The sequence below is a fragment of the Sciurus carolinensis genome, chromosome 3 (genome assembly GCF_902686445.1).
Source record: "Sciurus carolinensis chromosome 3, mSciCar1.2, whole genome shotgun sequence".
In the NCBI taxonomy this organism is placed as follows: domain Eukaryota; kingdom Metazoa; phylum Chordata; class Mammalia; order Rodentia; family Sciuridae; genus Sciurus; species Sciurus carolinensis.
In genome coordinates this window covers 13,027,521-13,043,734 of record NC_062215.1, presented here as the reverse complement: position 1 = coordinate 13,043,734, position 16,214 = coordinate 13,027,521, and the positions used below count along the sequence as shown (strand labels likewise).

At 50.8% G+C, this 16,214-nt stretch overlaps 1 protein-coding gene across 2 annotated transcripts in view; it reads right to left on the bottom strand.

The window, feature by feature from the left end:
• Window positions 1-2,666: 2,666 nt before the first annotated feature.
• Cacng5 (calcium voltage-gated channel auxiliary subunit gamma 5) overlaps window positions 2,667-16,214 on the bottom strand; it is a 38,490-nt gene continuing 24,942 nt past the window's right edge. Inside the window, exons 2-7 of one of the 2 annotated variants that reach the window (XR_007107811.1) lie at window positions 11,798-12,036; window positions 10,484-10,570; window positions 8,740-8,880; window positions 5,867-6,012; window positions 4,944-5,550; window positions 2,667-4,412 (exon numbers count right to left, since the gene is read on the bottom strand). Coding sequence is in view for 1 of the 2 variants with exons in the window: in XM_047546045.1 (XP_047402001.1) it covers window positions 5,293-5,550; window positions 5,867-6,012; window positions 8,740-8,880; window positions 10,484-10,570; window positions 11,798-11,993 (828 nt within the window). In the remaining variant the exon portion in view is untranslated. Of the gene's footprint in view, window positions 5,551-5,866; window positions 6,013-8,739; window positions 8,881-10,483; window positions 10,571-11,797; window positions 12,037-16,214 lie in introns of both variants that reach the window. The other variant, XM_047546045.1, reaches the window with a different exon arrangement.

The window sequence follows — 16,214 nt, the reverse complement described above, 5'->3', positions numbered from 1 at the left end:
ATTTCTCCCAGGACGTTTGGCAATACCTGGAAATTTAGGGTGCCAGAAGGGAAGAGGGTGTGCGTGCCATAGGCATATAGTGGGTATAGGCCAAGGATGCTGCTGGGCAACCTGCCCTGTGGAGGACGGTGCCCCCTGGAAGACAGTGCCCCCACCCTCGTAACAAAGAATTTTCTGGTTCAAGTGCCAACAGTGCTAAGGTCGAGGAAATGTGGGCTGTTTCTGTGGGGATGGGGGACACAGGGTGTTTAGCCCTGCCTGTGGGGATGGGACCTGCGGCCTCCATTCTGCAGAGCCAGGAGCAGCCATGGGTTGCGCTGAGTGCACACTGTGCAATAGTGATGAGATCTGCAAGGGAGGCCAAGGCCTGTATCTCAGCAGGGCCACCAGCCTTTGTGCAGGAGATCAGGGGGCACTGGGGTGTCAGTTATGCCCCCCACACTGGTCTTCCTGCTGGTGAGGAGAGAACAGGGGCTGGGGTGGAAAGAAAGCTCCTTCTAGGCCTTGAGGGGTTAGAAGAGTAGGGCTGAGACGTGACCAGCTAGCCAAGCTCGGCTCAGTCATGGCGACAGCAGCATGGCCGATATTTGGTGAGGCTACTTTGGCTACTACTTCTTCTCCTTCCCAGGGAAGAGAGCCTGAGGGTGCCGCCCATCTTGTGGATGGAGAAACGGAGGCTCAAGGCATTCTAGCAGTTTGTTCCGAGTGAGTGGCTGGAGTCTTGTTCTTCTCTGGGGCTCCCCAAGTATCTGATATCTTAGCTAAATTTCATACTTTTGGGAGTATCGTCTGGGTGCTTCTGGTTGGGGGCAGGGGTTGGGGACTCATTGCTTGAGTTTGCTTGAGTTTTGCCTGTAAAATCTAGTCTTTAGAGTTGGGACAGAGCCAGGAGTAGAGCCTAGAGATGCCTTTATCCATCTCTCCTCATTATAGCAATGAAAAAGCTGAGGTCCCCAGGAAATTAGGCCTCTGTGTAAGGTTCACTGCTTCCCTGGGGCTAGCAGGGAAAGGGTCCCTTGTGTGAACATCCCTAGGGTGGGGCCACCCAGGCAGAGAATCAGTCCTTGAGCAGATGCACAGGGCATCCTGGTTTCACTTAAGCATCAGAAAGCTGAGGCAGGCCAGGGAGGGTGTGATCTGTCCAAGGTCACAGAGCGCAGGTATAGGATCCCAGGCCAGGGATGCGAGAATCCAGAGACCTTAGCTCTGAGAGAACCAATGATTGTGGCCCCAGCCCCTGTCCTGGGAGACATGGATCCTGGGTACCCGTCTGATTCCCATCAACTGCTGCACACCTGGAACCCAACTGCAAAGGCACTCACCTCTAGGGGAGCACAGGTCCAGGGGGGCTGCTGGGATCTAGCCTGGCTCTGGTTCACCACCTCCACTTCCAAGGGGACTGTTGGGTCTGCATGGTGCTCCTGAGCCTCACTCCTCCCACACCCCAGGGAACAGGAGCCATGAAGCTGGGCCCACGCGCAGCACCAGTGGGGCCCTGGCCTTTGCTTGCTGGAGAACAGGCATGGTCTGCGGAGGCCACATGTTCATCCACCCCTGTGCCCACTCCCTACTCACAGTGCTGAGTCCTGAAGGCTAATCGATTTCCCAAGTGTCACATTAGTATGTAAGGGTGCATTTGCCAGGTGCGGGTGACAAACCTGCTGTGTGTGCCCTGCCCATCGGCTGCACACATTCAGAGGTGAATGCGCCAATTTGCTAGGACCTTAAGGTGAAATACCGCTTTCCCCTCTGTTGTCTGCGCTTTTCCCACTTATGATGGTTATTTTTATATACCTGAGCCACAGGGGCCCAGATATTTGGTCCAACCTTTTTCTGGATTTTCCTGTGAGGTGTTTTCTGGATGTGATTAACATTTAAATGAGTTAAATGTTGACACTGAGAAAAGCAAGTTATCCTCCGTAATGTGGGTCGGCCTCATCCAATCAGAGAAGGTCTTAACAGAAGAAAGATGGGAGACTCCAGGGCAAAGAAGGTTTCTGCACAGGCTGCCTCTGGACTTGAACTACAGCCACAGCTTGCCAGCCTCGTCCATCAGAATTGGCTTGGACTCACCAAACCTCCACAATTGTGCAAACCAATTCCTCAAAATAAATCTCTTTTTCTCTACATAGATATCCTGTCGATTCTGTTTTCCCAGAGAAGCCCACTAGATCACCTTTACCTGGGGACAAGGGACAATCACTCTCCTTACATGTGGTCCTTTGGGGACACCCTCTGAAAGTTTGTGACACCTGGGGATTTGCCTCTGATTCCTTCCCTTCAGGTCTGTGTTGCCCTGAAACTATCCCTTCACCTGGTGATTTTGAGTAGGGAAATGTCATGATTCACCCACAGGGTTTGAAGGAGGGCTGAGAGTTTCAGGTGTCAGGGACCCAAAGTCAGAATGGTTTCCTCTTGATGACTGGGAATGATATTTATTCCATAATCCACAGTACTTTGGCATATGACTCTATCCCTCCCATCTATTGAGGGTGAAAAGAACCAAACCACTAGATTTTTTTTTTTTCCCACAGCATTTGAGGAAACATAAGATCAGAAAGTACCAAGGAAGAGGGCCTTAGTATACGATTTCTGAGATGAGTTTATACTCTTGTATGTATGATAAAAATCTTTTGATTGTGGAGAAACAACATCATAGGCCCTGGTCCTGAGATTGATTTACAGATGGGAAATGAGACAGCCCTCAGGGGACAGTTATCAGTACATCCCTCCGCCCCCAGGAGAGAGGAAAATGACCTGTCCCTAAGAAGCCTGCAGACTGCCTGTTCTCAGGGCAAGGATGCCTTGAGGTGGCCACTCCTCCTCCAGGCTGGTAAAACTCCATCCTAATGATGTCACAGTCAAAAATCAGCCTGTGTTTAGGAGTGGGTTCTATTTTTTCCATGTGCACAAAAACAAGCCTGGTACGGTGACAGACAGAGAGTGTTTTAGAGAGAGAAAAGGACATCTTAGGAGCTAATCACAATGACAGAAATTGGAGTAGACAGCATCTAGACCATTGTCCAGCTTGGAATTGCTTCCCCATGGCCTCCAAGCACACTGACTGGTTCCTTTGCTTCAGGTGGCACCGTGGCTTGGGTGTCGTTCTGCCAACAGTAACCAAAGAACCGAGAATCACTGCAGGGTGCCGATGCCGTGGGAGCTGGCCTCCCAGTTGCTATCAGTTGATAGGCCAGGGTTGAAAAGTCACACACAAGAGCAAAATGAACCAACATTAGGGTCGTGGGCAGGTGTGTGGGAATGGGCTTGGAAGCCATTTCCACCAAGCTCCTCAGAGGGAAGAGCCTTCAAAGGGAAATGTGGCCCCTGTATGCAGGGACAGTACCAGGACCAGCAGGAGGGGTTGCCCAGGGGTCCCTGGTGAGTCGGTGGTTGGTGTCTCTTCTCTTCCCTCTACCACGCTGACACAAATGGCATAATCCAGCTATGAACCAACCTGCCTGCTAAGGGACGAGTCGTGTCCGCTCCCAAATTCTTATATTGAAGCCCTAATTCCCGATACTTCCGAATGTGACTATGTTTGGAGACAGGACCTTTAAGGAGGTGATTAAATTAAAATCAATCATCTAGTTAATTGGGGTAGGCCCTAATCCAATTGGCTGGTGTATTGGTGTATTTATAACAGGGAATCTGGACATACCAAGAGACCTCAGGGGCACATGGGCATGAAGACCGTGGGAGACACGGCAGAAAGGAGGCCATCTGCAAACCACGCGGAAGGCCTCAGAAAAAACCAGTCCAGCCACAACCTGACCTTGGACCTCCAGCCTCTGGAGCTGTGAGAAAGTAAATTTCTGTTGTTTGGGCCCCTCGGTCTTGGTGGTTTCTGGCAGCCAGAGCTGACTAAAACGCTGCCTTTCCCTAGGTGCCTGCTGGGTGGTTTCCTGTACCTCTTGCCAGAGCCTTCCACTGTGGCTTTGTACCTAATGGCTTCTCAAAGAGCAAAGCAGACACAGCAAAAATACACAGCAAAGAGAGCATGATATTGTTTTTCTACCTAAAACCTGAAAATCAAAAATGTACAAGATGAGCCAATACCTGGAGAATGGACGGGGTCAGGGCTGGCAGTGGCTCCTCCGCCATTTTTCTCCTGGGAGCTTCACAGAAGGTGTTTCTAGCCTCCTAGCGAGGGTTCCCCCAGGACTACAGGTGTCACAATGGCCTAGTATGCTGGAGGCATCTGACTTGCCTACTTATGTCATGTAACCAGGAGGCAGATGCTCACCTGCATTACGGTTCGAAGATTCTGTTCACAGGCAACCTTGGGAGGGCAGCTGAACAGTGTGAGCCTGGCTCGTTTAGGCTCAAAATGCACCAGGTACCGCCAAATCCAGCTCCAAATCCCAGGTAGCTCCTTTGAAAGCTGCCTTGTACATAGGTGGTACAGACACCTGTTTATGTGATTAGATTGTAGGGCCTTCAATGGGACATATGGCCCTTGTACACAGGGACAGTACCCCCGGGACCAGACATATTGCCTGGACCAATTGACTCAGACCAACCAATACTCAAATTCTCATTGCCAGAGTCACTCTTTGGGTTAAGGCATTAAAGGCCCCTGTTGAATGTTATTCAGGGGCATGCTATTAAGACAGCCGTTCACACCTCTTAGTGAGTTCATCAGCATGGCCTCAGACCCAGCCTTAGTGCCTGGTTCAGTGCTGCTGGGCTCTGGAGGATGAGAAGAGGAAAGGGGGTCTGCAGGCAGGTGTGTTTTGTGGAGCGAGGTGTGTGACAAAAATAGGAGAAAGCATGTCGTGGGGGTGGGGGGAGGGCCTGCTACACTTTTCAGAACCAGCCAGGCCTCCCTATCAGAGTCATTTTTTGGCCCAATGGCCCAGATGACGAACGTGAGGGCCAGGCCAGTTGGCAAGCACTCTTGTCTGGTTGTTATGTCAGGAACTTGGCATCTCAGAACTGACCTTGGCTGGGGCGTGAAGTTGAGAGTGAGTGAATAAATACACAACTAGAACGCCATTCTCTCCCGGGCAGGGGACACAGCCGAGCCACAGCTGTGATTGGCACCCCAGAGGCGGGGCTTCACCTGCGCTCTCAGCCAATCAGCATGCTCCCTGGCTCCAGGGTCCTGACATCCTCGTGGGGCGTGAGAGTTACTCTAGGAGAAGCAGGGAGAGGATGTGGTCAAATAACAACAGCTAAGCAGGGGATGGCCTGGGCTTGCCAGCCACAGGTTTGGGGCTCAAGGGCCCGCAGGGGAGGAGGGGAAGGGCTGTCTGGCTGTCCACAGTACAGCAGGGAGGTGGCGGGGGTTCAGCAGGGAGAAGATGACATCTGGTCATAGTCGGGGCACTTGAGCAAGGCTGGGTAGTTGCTGTTCATCTGCAGGGAGGCGTCGCTGGAGATGTCGGAGGGGCTGCGGCCCCGGATCCAGGCATCTGGGTGCAGGAACTGATCCGAGTAATCGGAACAGTTACTCAGACGTGGACGGTAGAAGCCAGGGTGCGGCCTGTACATGTCCTCGGCGGTGTACCTCTTCATGAACAGGTACACGGACATCACCCCCGCACTCTACAGCAAGGAGGAAGCAGAGGAGAGCTCACTGCTGAGGCCTGGCTGGGATCCCCCTGCTGGAGTCTGAACAGGAGACTGCCATGAGGGAGCTCCATGGGGTGGTCAGTAAGTGTGGGGACAGAAGTGGGCCTGGGGGACATCCCAGATAGAGGCGCCCTGGGAAGGCCAGAGAGTGGCACATGCTAGGCATGAAAAAGAGACATGAAGTGGGTGTTCCAGGATGCTCCTGGAATGCCTTCCTTCTCCTAGCCCTGCAGGGCGGTGCCCAGCCCCAACAGGCCCATTCTGACACAGGACACGGTGGGCAGGTTACCTCTGTTAAAAGGAAGGAGATGGCAGCAAAGGCAAATGACCATCCGTATTTGTAGTTGAAATAGGTCTCTGCATCCTTGGTCCTGTTGAGCATCTCGTCATTGATGCTGGAGATGTAGAGCACCAGACCCACCACAAGAGAAAGGCCTGGAGGAAGACAAGGGAGCGAAGGGGATACTCAACACAGAGACCCAGGAGCTTACTAATATGGCACGCATCAGGAACAGAGTTGCCGGCCTTCTGGTCACAATGCGTTCATCTTGGAGTTCAAGGGCAAGCAGGAACTTAGGTACTGAGGATCCTGTCTAGACCAGCACCTTCTAGGTAGCGGTGGATAGCTACAGCTAAGAAAGCTCCCTGTCCAGCCACGCTCCCGAGGGGTGGACAAACCCAGTGGTCCTCCTGCAGCTGCTCACATCTGTCAAACATACCTGCCTGAGCCCCAGCCCTGGACATGCTTGGTCACTGTCCTAAAAGCTCCCCAGGTGACACTAATGTGAACCAACATGGACGTGCACACCCTGAGCTAGCAGTGGCTTCTAGAAAACAGAAGAGGATGTTCCCTGAGCAGGATGCCAGGCCTCCAGCCCTCTCTCCAGGAGCTGGTGGTGCACATCACTGTGGCAACTACTGATATGGCCAGGGGTCTGTGCAGCCCACCTGAGCACAGGGTGTGGCCTGAGATCTTTAGGCAAAGGACTAAAGAGTATGTCAGATTCTGGCCAGCATTTAACTGGGAGGCCACTGGGGCCCAACTCCTACTGCCATTGTGTAAATGACTGCCTCAGGGATCAGTCCCATCAATTAGTAACTGTAATTGAATCAAGACATAATTAATTACTCTGCTGAGCTGTTCGGTTTTGATTCTATTCACATTATTATATGAAACTCGGGCATCTCAAAGGATGAACATGAAAGTGAAACAGATGCGATTCAAACCTTTCTAAATACCTAACTTGTGTCTGAATCATTAATGTCCACAAATGCCACTCTCTATTGTTGTCAAAACAACTTCATGTGGCCCAGCCCAATCCTAGATTTCTGGGCCTGTGGCCCACTGTTTAAATCTCAGGATTCCCAATAGCCTCGGTGGTGTGAAGTTCACAGAAGGAAAGGCAGAGAGCTGAACTGTGCATCTGTGTCTCTGAGTAAGTGGAAATATCACCATGTGAAGGTTAGGCGGGTGATATTGCAGATGCTCCCTAAATATTTGTTGGATTGATGGATGGAAGGGCAGAAAACTGGATTAACAGGTGAAAGAATGGCAGATGGGTTGGTGGGTAGATTGAAGAATGAATGGACGAATTGACAGAAGAAAGAAGGTTGGGTATGTGGATGGATGGACGGATGGATGGATGGAAAGAGAAAGAGAGAATGGCTCTTTGTCATTTGGCAATCTGACTGCCACCTGGCTACGAAGCTATGTTGACAAGAAAATATTGAAAAAGGATCCTAAAGTGACTTGGGAGTCATATGGCAGTCATAATGCACAAGAGCTCCTTCCTGTCCATCTGTCCATTCATACATCATTTAAACCACCCACCCATCTTCCACCTGATCACCTCCTCCCCAGCTTCCTCTCTCTAATCAACCAGTTCAAAACACCTAAAACGCATGCCCTGAGAGTCACTTTTTTGGCCCAAGTCATTATCTTCAAAAGAAATGGTCTCCATGAAAGTGCACAGGTCACCCTGAAGGAGAGAAGAGTGTGCCCACTTCCCCTTCTCTCTCCACACACTCCCTGGGAGTAACCTCATCCATTTCCATCTCTAACATCCTTCTAGATGTCACCTGGACATCTCAAACTCAGCATTTGCCACCTGAAATTCATGAACTTCGCCTGACTCTTCTCCTTCTCCTGTGATCCCTGGATCTCTGATGTGATGTTCCACCTACTCGGTGCCCAAGCAGGAAACTGGCCTGCACCCGTGACTCTGCCCTTGAATGTCTAGCCCTCGTCCTCTTGAGTTTACCTCCAAAATGTCACTTGACCCTCCCCATTTCTCTCTGTTGCCCTGGCCATTTCTCCTGTGCCCCCCATAAGGAGTGATGATCCTATTCCACTCCCCTCACACGTTGCCTTTTCGATTCCCTCCATGTCTTCCACCCCAGCCTCACTTCTTTCCCTAATTCCTACTCACTTCCAGCTCATCCTCCATCTACCTGTAGCTCTCCCGCCATCTTTCCTGATTAACCCTTCGCCTGAGCTGTGGCTTCTGCTCTTGGCCCCGCCGCAGTCCTTGCTGGCTCTGATCCTGGCCCTTTCTACACTGGGGTCTGGTTCCCATCTACTTGTCTGTATCTCCACTGTGCAGTCCTGTTTGTAGGCTGTGATGCCAGCACCTAGAATAAGGCCTGGTAGATACCGTGACTGACTGAAGTACAACCCGGTGCCAGGCCAGGAAGGCAGGTCCATGGTGAAGGGGCCCTAGTGGGCCCTGGGAAGGGATGTGGTGGGCAAGCAAAGAGGACAGCAAGAGTCTCCTGGGGATAGCTGAGGACTAGGGAGTGAAGGGACATAGATAACAAAGGCAGATAGTATTTATTTTTCAGGCCAAAACATGATGACATCAGTCCCTTCAGGAACAGGGGTCCTCTTCATCAGTGGGAGCTAGAGAGGAAATACCCCGGGTTCCTAGCCCGACTCTGCCCCCACTCCAAAGCCTCTTTGCTCTTCTGGAAGGTCACAGATGGGCCTGGGGCCATCAGAAGCCTCCTCCGGCCCTGACTCAATTCTGCCTGGTTCACTGACTTGTTCTGTTTCCAGCGCCAGGAGCTGACCCACGGTCATGACCAGGACTTCCTGAAGCAGAGCCATTCAGGAGTTAAATATCAAAAGCCCAGCGTGCCTGAAAAGGAAAAAACAGCACTTACCCGAGAGGATAAAGAAGATGCCAGAGACAAAGGCCAGTATTGTCCGGTGGGGACGGATGTGTCCAATGTTGCTCAGGATAAACCCGATGAACATGAAGAAGAGGCTGACCAGAGGGAATGGTGTGGCTGAGCGAATCATTTCTAATTAAAGGGACAAAGGAAGAGCCTGTCAGCCTCTAGCAGTCTTACCCACGACTCCTCATCCCAAGTACAGTGTTCTCGAAGTATCTAACCAGGGTCCTCAAAGCTGCATGACCCATGGGGTGGCCTGGGGACCTCCCAGCACTTGTAGGGCTTTTGTCCCTGAGGCAGGGCCAGAAGGTCTGACTTCAAGTGACAACATATTCAGGGCCTCTGTTTTCTCTGGGCATAAATTACTTCCCTCCTAAGCGTCTACCCTGCCGGCTATATGGTAGCTATGAAAGGACCTGGTCATGACATCTTGTTTTTTCTCTCAGGGACATCCGCCATTTTAATGGGCAAGGGGATGTCCTGAACGGTACAGGGGAAAGCCACTGGCCCGTCTTCTTCAACCTATGATTACTTGGGGCACAGTTCTATTGTATAGTAAAGACTTTGGTCTTTCCCCCAGTTTCCTGAGCGAGAGCATCTAAATCCTTGGAATTTCCCAAGTGACAGGAGTGTCTTTGCTAATCACGAAGGCCCCTGAGTACACCTAAATTTATGCTAACGGGTGACTCAGGATGGGGTCTGGAAAGAGCAGCCACATGATTGGAGGTTTGGGGGTTTGAGCCATGGGAAGGGAGGGGGCTAGATATTGAGTTCAATGATTCAATCAATGGTGCCTACTTAATTAAACCCAACAAAAACTCTGGACGCCAGAACTCAGTTGAGCTTCCTGGGTGGTGATCGCATCCATGTGTCAGGACGGTGATGTATTCTGATTTCATCAGGAGAGGACGCTGAAGTTCTGTGTTTGGGATCCTGCCAGACTTTGTCCTGTATGTCTCTCTGTTTGATTGGTCCTGATTTGTATTTTTTATAATAAAACCGTAATGGCCTGAGTTCTGTGCGTCATTTTAGCAAAATGTTGAATCTGGGAAGCCACGGGAATCCCCAAATTTGTAGCCAAATGACTACAAGTGCAGGTGGACTAGGGACTTCTGATGGTGTGTGTGTGTGGCATCTGACGTAAGGTCAGTCATGTTGGGGACTGAGGTCTTAAACCTGTGGAGTCCATGTTAACTCTAGGTGATTAATACCAGGGCCCCTCCATGGGCTTTCATGAAGCCCATGAAGATTCAAAGTGCTGATTCAAAGAGATGATTTACAGTCTGAGGAAGGATGTGTCTAAGTTATATGCAAGTACTATGCCATTTTATATATGAGACTGAGTGTTCCCAGATTTTTGTAGCTGTGAGGGACCCTGGAACCAAGCTCCTTTGACTGTTATCAAAATTATTTTGCACTACTGCAAGCTCCCTCTGGGATCAGAAGTAATACTGGTGAGCTCGAGTTCATGAAGTCGGTCCCTTTGCAGTCCAGGGAGATTGATTCAGTTTCTTGGGTATGAACACACTCTCAACTGCTGGGGTCATAAGACATGGAGATGCAAATGACCTGTCTCCACCCCTGGAAAATTAATCTGCAGAACAAGTGCTAGTACAATAGGCTGAGACTAAGCCCCTTGGCTCTTGACAATATGTGGGTCACCCTGACTTCCTTCTGCCTTGCTCCCCTCCGTCCAGCCAGTGGTCCAGGTTAGAAAGTTCAAGACACCTACTTAGAACATTGACCGTGGACTCGGACGTCAGCTGGGAGTTCATGGGCATCACATATTCTATGGTGAAGCAGCGTCCCCGTTCCTCCCCTGTGGAGACAAGAATTATTTATATTTCTAGGTTCTTCATGAACATGGATTTGAGCTTAGTACATTCCAATGGTATTTCCAAATGCTTCTAAAATCTTTGATTTGCTGTGTCTTTGCACGTGGACTGAATATAAGCCCTAGGGTCCCTAGCTGGTGACCCACCCACAGCAGGGGTGGGGGCATGTCCTGACATCACATCCTTCCTGGAGGATGGTCCTGAGCACCATGAGCTGCATGCTAAGAGGTTAGTACTGTGAGCAGCACCCTGAACAAACACCCCTCTGTCTCATTGCTTCTGGACAGGGGTTAGGGGGGCACGGTGGTGCATGGCTGGCTTAGATTCATGAGGGCAGGTGTCACAAAACAAGTCCTGGTGACTTCAAACTCTGCTTCAGTAGAGCCTGATGCCACACAGTCTGGGGCAGTGGAAGATGAAGTCAGAATGGGAGACCCAACAAGCAACCAGGAAGTCAGGCCTGCTAAATCCCATCCAACCACCATCTCGCCCTACACAGAGGCCCCACCTGGAAAAGCCCAGTGACCACGCTGTGGCGGTCCCAGCTTGCAGCCAGTCTTGCAGGACATGGGAATGCTTTTCTTGTGCAGACTGGAGCTGGGCCATGATAAGGGCATAAAGAACAGAGCTCTTGGAGTAGCAAGTCCAGGGTGCCAGGGAAGCCCTAGTGAATTAAGGGAGGCCCAGATAGGTAGGTAAGTAGGACCAAAATGGCCACCATCCCACAGAACCCAAGGACCTGTTTTGTGTTTTTTGTGTGTCACTTCAGCGACAGAGGAACAGACAACTGCTTAGTATTTCCCATCTTGCAAGCTAGGGGAGACTGACTTAACCCTCCCGGATCTCATTCATGGTATCTTCCTTTGTAAGGTGGAAGCTACACAAGCGTGCCTCGCAGTGTTGGAGGGTTACAGGATCCGCAGCTCAAGGAACCCAGAGGCACCCGCGCGGTTTAGACCTGCTGGCCATCCTTGGTCTGCCTGGGAGGCGGGGCGTGGGAGGGCGGAGCTTCGGGAGCCGCGAGGGCGGGCTCAACGGGATATCCCGGTGGAGAACCTGGTCACGTGCTGGGAACCGGGTCCTGGTCGCGGCAGCCAGCCCCTTGCAGAGTCTGTGGGGCTTCTCTGTGACAACTGTCTCCTTTCAGCATCTCTTCCCTGGGAGGAATGACTTGGGGCGGGTTTTCCCAGGGGCAGGGCTGGTGCCCCTACCTGCCAGGAAGCAGACCCGCCAGAGGCCCGAGTGCAGGGACATCTTGACCTCGGTGCTCTGGTTCTGGGGCAGGATCACGCCTTCCTCCAGGTACAGCCAGTAGTCGGTGCTGACTGCAATGCCCAGGAGGCCCAGGCCGCAGACGGCGAAGACGCTGCTCAGCAGGGTCAGGGCCTTCCTGCCGCAGGCGCTCATCTTCCCGGCTGCTGGCTGGACGCTGGACAGCAGGGTGCTGGCTCTGGGGCAGGAAGGGAGGGTGAGAAGGCCAAGATGAGGAGCAGTAACTATGACTAAAGACCCCCGGGTAGCTCCCTGATGCTGGGCCACTGGACCAGGGGGCCCCCTTCTCCTCTGCCCCTCAGGAATTCACAGCTTGCAAACCACCGTTTATTCATTCAGCATTCAGCCACCCATTGTGCCCAGGAGCCGCAAAGATGAACCAGACTCCACCCTTGCCCTTGGAGGGTCCCATCTAGAACAAAGCCCCCGTCTACCGCAATCAATTAAGAGCAGCCCAGCGAGGGCTATGGTAGAGCTAGCAGACAGCAAGAAGGGAGGAGAGAGCTCTGCTGGGTGGGCTCCTGTGTTGAGAAGGATTCTGAGGCTCAGAGGCCCTCTGGCAGCAGCAGGTTCCAGAGAGTGGCAGCAGTCTCAGAAAGAGGCAAAGGGGCAGAGAAGTATCTGGGGGAAAGGATCTTTCTCTAATCTGACCCTTATCTGTTGTAGGACTGGGTCAACACAGATAAGGAAGCCACACCAGAGGCCAACCTCAGTGGGCCTCTTAAGTCCACCGCAGTCAGAAGTGGTCTGACTCTTGCCTGCAGAGGGTATCATAGTGCTGGGAGCCAGCTCTGAACCATCCAGCAAGAAGCTGAAGAGTCTGTGCAAGGTGAGCCCTGAGCCCACCTACCACTGCCTGCGAGGCCAAGGGCTGCGCTCAGAGTGCGCTCAGGGCCGGGAAACAGCGGGGAGCCAGGCAGATGGATGCCGGCACCCCTGGAGCCCACAGCCCAGCTTGGGCTCCTGCACTCTGGCTGCAATCTGGAATCACCGAGGGATGTCTAAAACTCCCCGAGTCCACTGGTCTTCACTGGGGTCTGAGCAGTGGTGTTTTGAACATGTTCTTAGGTACTTCTAATATGAAACTGGAGTTGTTTTTTTGTTTGTTTGTTTTAAAAACTTGCAAAGCCCTGCATCATAGTTCTTAAAGAATCACATTGCATACTATGTAAAAGGTTGGAAAACCTGTTTGGCTCTGCCTATTCTAGAATTTTCCAAACTTCCTTGACCACAGAACAGCATCTCCATTGTGTTCTGTGAGACCCACTCTAGGAACCATGTTGCCTTCCATGAAGAATAAAAACACCTGCTCTGTCCACGCCACAGAATTGCTGGGGTGTTGACTGCAATGGCAGAAGTCCCTGTTTTGAAAAATCGGAAGCACGGTCCTGGTGTAGGGTATTATTATTAGGCAACAATGGACTAAGCCCCTGCTTCTTGCAGAGCAGACAGATCAGAGCTCTTGAAATATGACCGCTGCTGCTTGGCGGAAGCTGAGCAGCCAATTTTAACGTTAAGCTTGGCAGAGAGCTGAGAAAGATTTGGGTCTTGGAGATTTGGAGGGATGGAAGTCGTGAGGAGATTGGATCTGAATGTATAAAAGCAAGACATAAAAGAAGAGGTTGAAGGTGACCTTGCCTGCTAAACTCTGCAGCAACAGACCCCAAAACCTGGAATGTGCTTAGGAAAACCCCCAAAGTCTTATCCCTTCCCAGAGAGTGTAATCAATTGATAGACCTCCACATGGGGTGGAAGTAACTTTCTTATTCATTATAAAGTTCTATTCTATGTCTCTATTGTCTCATCGTATTTATTTGTAAATAAATAATATCATCTATCGAGTGCCAGTTAACTACCAGGAACTGTGCAAAGTACAGTGTCTCATCAGGACCTCACAGCAATCTGGGAAGCAGGGAGTATCAGTCCCATTTCATGGATGGGGAAACTGGGGCTTAGAGATGCTAGTTAAGTTGCCTGCGGGACACTGTAGGTGCATGACAGATCATGGATTTAAACCCAGGTCTACTTCCATATTCTATGCCCAGACTGCACCATCTTTTACTGAACAAATAAATGGCTTCAGGGAGTCTGGGGTGAAGGACAAACACCCAAAGTAGGTTGCTTAAGGAATCTGGAAATGGATAACACACAATACTTGGAAAAATTTCTTTGCTGCATGGCCCACAGTTACGTAAGGGCTATTGCGTGATACTTTGGGAGTCCCAGTTGGATGTCATCCGGCATATCCCCTGGGATCAGTGTCATGGCAGAGCACTATGACTCAGCATTTCTGATTCAGAAAACCACCATGCAGGGAAGCAGGACTCATACTTCCCTCAACCCACACATGAGACACTCAAGTTCCAGGGTAGGAGTCCCTGAGATCACCCAGCCTGCTACTTGGAGGGACGAGGGTGCAAAATGTAAATATTTTGAATGCTGATCCAATACTTCTTTCTCTGTAGTGCATGGAGAATTACAACACAGTAAATGAAAATTACCTGTATGTTCCCTCTCTGGAAACACCACCATTATTAATCTCTTAGTTCATGGTTATGCAGTATTTTTCTCCCTATGTAATTGTGCATGCGTATCTACACATTCTTCTACCCAAGGCTGTGTTGAGGCCCTTTGGAGACACTCTGGTTGGGGATGGATTCCTAGTTCCTACAGAATCAGGGGAACTCGTTGCTTCTCCATCCCGTGAATCTCATCCCTCTTCTACTACGATTGTTTTTTCTTTAGGGGGAGAGGGAGACATTTTTATAATTTGCCACCCCAAGAAAACATGTTGACCCTCTAATGTTCAATGAACAAAGTTGACTGTGAAACCATACATTTTATATCCGCTCAACTGTGTGAAAAATTTACAGACTGGGAAGAAATAAAACCAACGTATTGACGGTGGATGCTTCAGGTAATAAGGTTATGTATATTTTATGCTCTTTATATTTTTCTGTGCTCAACAAAGATTCTAAAAGAACATGCATTATTTCTCTAGCTAGAGAAGAAAACTAAATTAAAGATTAGAGACATCAATTCTCCAACTCCCTTGCAAAACAAAAAATGCAGGGCTCTGGCTAACTCCTGGGTTGGGGACAACAAAATGCAGCATCGCCCTTTGAAAACGGGGGTCTGGAAGCTTGGCAGCTTTGAGCTTTGTAAGATGATTACCGGTGCCATTACCTCTAAATATTAGCTTGTTAATTATCAGGAATTAACAGTTGCTAATTATCATTCCCGGCTGGCCATTAGGGAGAAATGTCTTGTGGAGATTAAATCACTAATGGCACATTTCTCCTCCCAAGCCAGTAGTAAAAGGGCTTCAAAGAGTGCTTAGGGACTCCAGGGCAGGTGAGGTTAGGGGTACCCATGGGAGCCCAGCTATGGGGCTGCTGGGGAGGAGGGATGGGGTTTAATTGCAGAAAAGGGGAAGGAAAAGAGAAGGACATACTCATGCACCCTGACCCCAGTCTCCTACTGGCCCCAGAAAGACCCTCCATACTGCTCTGATGAAGGGTTTGGGGATTCTTGACAAGGCAGCTGCTCCTGTGAGCTGGTCCAGTGACTCAGTGTTGGCTGGCCAGTGCCCAGTAGGATGAGCTGGTGAGCAGAAGACAGTCCCCGGTTGGCCTGTGATCCTGCTGCTTCCCACTAGGCTGTCCTCGTTATCTTCAAGGGTGGTTAGAAAGTGACCACCAATTTTTGACACTCCTCCATTAAGAAGTGGGGTCCAGGTGTCCTCGCCTTTAGTGAGGAAGGTTTGTAACTTCACTGATGTCTAAGGTACACAGTAGCAAGGCCATGGGCTTTCAGAGGCCATAAAAAGAGATGCGGCTTCCACCTGACTCCCGGGCGCTCGCGGAGGGGAAACCAGCCTGCAGGTAAGAAGCCCCACTCCCCCGGAGTCCCCACACTTTAGGACAGTGCTTCTCGGCTTCAGCCCTATTGACATTTGGGTCGGGATGATTCTTTATCGCAGGGGGCTGTCATGTGTGTTGCAGGAGGTTTAGCAGCATCCTCACCCTCGACCCACCCAATGCCAAGAGTGACAGACAAAAATGTCCCTTTGGGGGCAAAATGTTCCTAGTTGGGAAATTGCCCAGGAGGCTAAGTGCAGATGCCCTGGTGGACAGTCCAGCTGAGCTTCCAGCCCACAGCCCACATCAGCTGCCGGTCATGGGCTTGAGCATTCCTGGATGGACATCCGGCTCAGACAACATCTGACATGAAAAACCACAAGTAAGAGCTGCCCAGCTGAGCACTCCCCAAGTTCCTGACCCCCAGGTCATGGGCAAAACAAAACAGTTGTATTTTTATGCCATTATGTTTCAAGGTAATTTGACACACAGCAGA